This window comes from Gymnoscopelus braueri (assembly GCF_963280865.1).
Source record: "Gymnoscopelus braueri genome assembly, chromosome: 8".
Lineage (NCBI taxonomy): Eukaryota > Metazoa > Chordata > Actinopteri > Myctophiformes > Myctophidae > Gymnoscopelus > Gymnoscopelus braueri.
The window spans coordinates 42,921,745-42,927,488 of NC_137609.1; the positions used below are offsets into that span (position 1 = coordinate 42,921,745).

Here is a 5,744-nt window from a genome sequence, read left to right on the forward strand (position 1 = left end):
AGGGTTTGCATCCAGGGTACAGTCATCAAATCTTTTTGTTGTGTCTCTCAATTTTATTAAACTTTTTTTGGTACAGCACAAAACCTGTTGTTTTATGTGTTTTATACATACAATCTACTGGGGGAATATCCACTATGCACAACAGTCTCAGTATGACGAATGTATTGTGAATGCAGAAGGAATAACTGAAGGAGTAGCATCCCTACATTTTATTTTAAAAAGTGCTGACACAGTCACAGTAATTAAGAAGGTAACCTACAAAAGAGATGATGAGTAACATTTCCTGTGTGACATGAAGGATTTCCACAGTCGGTGGAAGTGTGGTATAGTGAATTTCTGTAGTCACTCTGATCTGCTTTGTGCTGGCACTCAGCAAGTGCTTTGAGAGCCTAATAATAATAATAATGAATTGCATTTTTATAGTGCTTTTCCAAGTGCTCAAAGCGCTTTACAATGGTTCATTCATTCATACAGGTGGGGGACATTGGGAGGTGGAGCGGCGAACAGTCGACGCCAGCGTCCCCACTTTTCCCACCTAGCCTAGTTAAAGGACTCACTAAAGAGCGCATATCGAGCCAACAGGAGCACGGAAGATACCATTGGCCATGTCCTCTACACAGCCCTTTCCCACCTGGAGGGTAGGGGCACTTATATATGTGAGGATGCTGTTCGTGGACTACAGCTCCGTGTTTAACACCATAGTGCCCTCCAGGCTCCATGGCAAGCTCCGGGACCTGGGCCTGAATACATCTTTGTGCGACTGGATCCTGGACTTCCTGACAGACCGCCCCCAGGCGGTGAGAGTGGCTGGTCGTACTTCCTCCACACTGAGTCTCAGCATGGGGGCACCACAGGGCTGTGTCCTGTACTCCCTGTACACCAACAACTGCGTGGCGACACAGGCATCAAACTATGTCGTGAAGTTTGCTGACGACACATCAGGGGTGGGACTGATCTCTGGCGTCGACGAGTTGGCCTACAGGGAGGAGGTGGCCACATTGGAGCAGTGGTGTATGGACAATTACCTCTCCCTGAACGTCAGTAAAACCAAGGAGATTGTTGTGGATTACAGGAAGAAGAAGGCTGAGCTCGCACCTGTTACCATCAATGGTTGAGAGGGTGGATAGCTTCAAATACGTGGGGGTGAATATTGAGAAGGACCTGACTTGGGGCTGCCATGTCACTGCAGTCGTCAAAAAGGCCAACAGCGCTGTCATGATTTATGACCTTTATCTGCTTGACCCAGTACAGTGGTGAATCACTCATCCATGTAAGCCTATTGATATCCGTGATACGATGACCATCAGTTACTTCATCAGAGAGACTGACTGACGTCTGTGCACAATGATACGAGATGCATGTTCTATTCCTATCCATTCGGTTCTTGTCCCAGTGCTGTCCACTGTCCATTACTGTACATATTCTCTATGTGTGTATTAAACTTCAGAACTTGTAGTGTGATACTGCCTGGTGTCATCTTGTTCTCCGCTCAACGGAAACATCACTCACCACCCTTAGTTAGATGGAGACTCGTAGGGGACCACATGGTTGGTCAACCAAAATCACAGCAAGCCAGAATAAATTTGGCCTGAGACCCCACACCATCAGGGACTTCTACAGAGGCACAATAGAAAGCCTCCTGACAAGCAGCTTCACATCCTGGTACGGCAGTTGTAAGGACGAGACCGTAAGGCGCTGCAGGGTCGTTCGCACTGCAGAGAACATCACCGGGTGTGAGCTGCCTTGTCTGGAGGACCTCTACACCCAGCGGTGCCTCATCAAATCCCTGAGGATCATTAAAGACCCCACCTACCCCAACAAAAGACTGTTCTCCCCTCTAAAGTCCAAAAGGGTGAAGGGATACAAGATCCCCTAAGCGCACACTAGCAGGCTCAGGAACATTTTTTCCCACAGGCCATCAGACTGTTAAATAACAGTAAAGAGTGACTACTTTGCACTTTCATTGACTGATATTCTTGCCCTGTTTTTATGGTGTTTTAAGTTGTTTTATCATGTTTTTATTGTATTGGAGCTTCCGAGCAAAGTTTTTCACATATAGCCTATACTGTACCTAACCAGTGCATCTAAGTGACAATAAAGTGAATCTGAACTCTGAATCTGAATCACTTCATCTTGATCTTGATGTCAACTGAAGTTCTTTATCAGGGAAATAAAAGGAAAACTGGGCACATGTGGCTAATGTGACCTCTTGAAGTGGACATCCATCTATCTATCTATCTATCTATCTATCTATCTATCTATCTATCTATCTATCTATCCATCTATCCATCTATCCATCTATCCATCTATCCATCCATCCATCCATCCATCCATCCATCCATCCATCCATCCATCCATCCATCCATCCATCCATCTATCTATCTATCTATCTATCTATCTATCTATCTATCTATCTATCTATCTATCTATCTATCGTAATTGCGCAGATAGCCTACCTATAATTGAGATAGCCTACCTATGCCTGCAATACCAACGTGTGTGTGTGTGTGTGTGTGTGTGCGTGTGTGCGTGTGTGCGTGTGTGCGTGTGTGCGTGCGTGCGTGCGTGCGTGCGTGCGTGCGTGCGTGCGTGCGTGCGTGCGTGCGTGCGTGCGTGCGTGCGTGCGTGCGTGCGTGCGTGCGTGCGTGCGTGCACTACAAACTTGCACAAGGGTGATTGACAGACACGAAAGCAAAGATTTGGGGAAATGACAAGAAAATCAATTGAGTGGCCGGCCCAGTGATTTTCTTGGAGGCAGTGACTTCATCCACTCAGTCCCCCAGCAGGCGAGCGTTGTATTGTCAATGTCAAGTTGATCTTCTTGATGTTCTTAGAGTTAAATCGACCATCTTTAATCATCTACATTTTAGTCTCTTGCCTCTCACTCCCTTTCTGTTGGTCTGTTTCCTTTTATGCTCTGTGCCTCTGTCTATCTCCCTGTCTCCCCGATACATTCTCTTTATCTTTGATCACGGGGACAGCAAAGGCAGGCCTCTGACGTGTCAGTTAATGGCAAATCAATGACAGGACAATCAAGTCATGGTGTGATCAGCCTCTCACACACCACCGGATGAGCATGGCTTTAAAAGCAGCCTGCCCTGCTCCCCTCCCCGGGTCATCGTCCAATAGACAGATAACAGCAAATCAATGTAAACGCTATCATGGCCTATCTTCCAAACAGACAAAACAATTGAGCGCCTTCAAACAGCAACACAATTGAAAGTAGCACCTAGTAGGTAATGGGGCAGGTGTACTAGCACTGGAGGCTTTGTGCCAAAGCTATATGGCCAGAGAGTTAATAGTAAATCAATGACAAGCCCATTATCTGTTTGGTGTCCATTTGCTAAAATGAAAGAGATGGATTGGAGTGTCACCTGATAGAGAGAAAGAGAGGTAGGAGGTGTTAAGGGGTAGATAACATGGGAAGGTGGATAATAGTGAGAGGAAAGGCGAGGAAGAGATACAGGGTTTAATCAAGGCCACTCTACTACAAAGGTATAGCCATCTGTGAAGAGCAGATCAATATCTGTGGCCAATGATGTTCCTTTTCCAACCAATGAAGGTAGGTTGGAAAAGGAAGATCACAGGGCCTTCTTTGTCCATCTCCAGAGCAGAGCCAATATCAGCAGCCATTCCCCCAACCCCACCACCTGCCCTGCAAAAACACACACGCACACGCACGCACACGCACGCACACACACATTATTTTAGCTTTGACAAGGTAACATATCACTGCTTTTGGCCTCTGTTAACGATCAGTTTTTAAAATGACTCTCTATCACCCTCTACTGACACAATAACATTATGCTGGGATGGAACCTTAATGTGAAAAAAGAACACTGGCAACAAATTCTAATAAGTTGGCATGAGCATGCATTGTACATTTTTTTAAAGGATATCCCATTTGTCATTAATTTATTTAATGCTGTTTAAAAAACACTAGGGGTCACTGATGCTTTCAAAAGGGAACTTATTCTATACCTTTCTCCTATCTCAGGCAAATATAGTACAGTACAGTATACAGTAGGTTGACTCCTTACCTTAATGAGGACTCAGCACTTGACACAAGGCGTGTTTTGGGCCTTAAAATCTATGAAAAATGATTCTACAAACTAAATGTGTTTAGTCTTTAATAACCATCGTAACACAGCCATAATAACCAGTGTTAACCAGTTTTATAATGGTAGTCAAAGGGACTATGATCAGGCTGAGCCTTGCCCACATTTTTAGTCATAGGTCAAAGATATGACATAGAAGATTGACATCATACATGACTTACATCACAGGGTGGCCACATGACGTCCGAGATCCACCTTGGAGGCACGCCGTTCCCATTTGGATCCCAAGATCATATGATTAGATTTTTTCTCACTATTACCCACAAATAATTGGAATTAATAATATTACAATTCCGAGTTATAAAGTCACTGCAAGACATTCTATGATTCAAGCATTTTTACTTTTATCCCGTGTTGGATATAGGCCTCCATATATTTCTGAACTAACAGTTTTTAATGGCATATTGCTGCACAACAGCCAGGAGGATTTTCTTAGCCTTATTCAATGTCCTTTGAAGATCTTAAAACACACACGATTGAGATGATTACTCTGCCATAAATAAAAGATAGTTATTGACTCATTTGAAAAATCTTAGAGAATTAAGGTCATAGGCCGGCTATCAGCATGAACAAGAAAAATCATGCTGATCAGCCAAATAGTATGCGCGCACACACACAGGCGTTTGCATGAGCCTGAATTTAATGCCTTCAAATGTGCACCCTTTACAGCATTTTATAGCCTTTCAAACACACTTGACATACATGCAGTCACTTCCCTACTGTGTTTCCCTGTTTCCCTGACTATTCTCCACTGTATCTGTCAAATAAATGCTCAGAGAAGCCCCCCTTCCTGGCAAAAGAAAGACATACATGCAGTTCACTTTGCAACATGTTTTGAGTATCAAACTCTTACTAAGGCAGCAATGGTGTTTGAAAGCCTTTAAAATGCTTTTAAGGGTGTGTAATTTAATTTGAACTACCTGTATTTTGCATCATATTTTGGACTCCCATTATCTTCAATTGTTTTGTACACATCTCAGAATCTAATACTCACATTGACATGAAACTTGCTGATTGCATGCTGGTTTCCCGGAGGATGAACACTACTGATTTTGGTGACTCCGTGGCCTGTCATGCTCCCTGGAGGATGAGCCCTAATGAGTGACCCCATAACCTTTCCTCTAGTGCTGCCCTCGGGTCGAAATGTCAACTTTGCACACAAGATACCGCATAATGTAATGGGCAGTTTGCAGGATGTACAATTCAGATTTGTGTGACCCATGGCCTTACCTCTATAGCGCCACATTTCCATTTGGGTGTAAGGAGCAGAGAGAGATCTTGGACTTGTCTATAAAGAAATTGAAACACCACTTTGGAAAAGCTGATCAAATGCCCTTCGATGTATTGAAAATGAGTTGCTACCCTCAAATGTGGTAGTCATACATTGTTCGTGTGAATGAGCTGACTGAGTGATTTTCACATAGTGCTCACTTGGACAACGCAGCCTGTTTTGTCCCCTATCAACGACAAATAATTGTAATTCCAGACAGTGCCGGTGTAAAAGGACCTCTTACAACCCCTTGTTGTGTGTGTGTGTGTGTGTGTGTGTGTGTGTGTGTGTGCGTGTGTGTGTGTGTGTGTGTGTGTGTGTGTGTGTGTGTGTGTGTGTGTGTGTGTGTGTGTGTG

The 5,744-nt window shown here is 44.1% G+C and overlaps 1 protein-coding gene across 1 annotated transcript in view; it reads left to right on the forward strand.

Moving 5' to 3' along the window:
- The window catches only part of LOC308090863 (zona pellucida-like domain-containing protein 1), a gene marked incomplete at both ends in the record, with an annotated part of 5,453 nt that extends 4,338 nt beyond the window's left edge, over positions 1–1,115 (forward strand). Inside the window, one exon of the mRNA XM_080436136.1 lies at positions 621–1,115. Within this exon, the coding sequence (XP_080292262.1) occupies positions 621–1,115 (495 nt within the window). The remainder of the gene's footprint in view (positions 1–620) is intronic.
- Between the last annotated feature and the right edge of the window lie 4,629 nt (positions 1,116–5,744).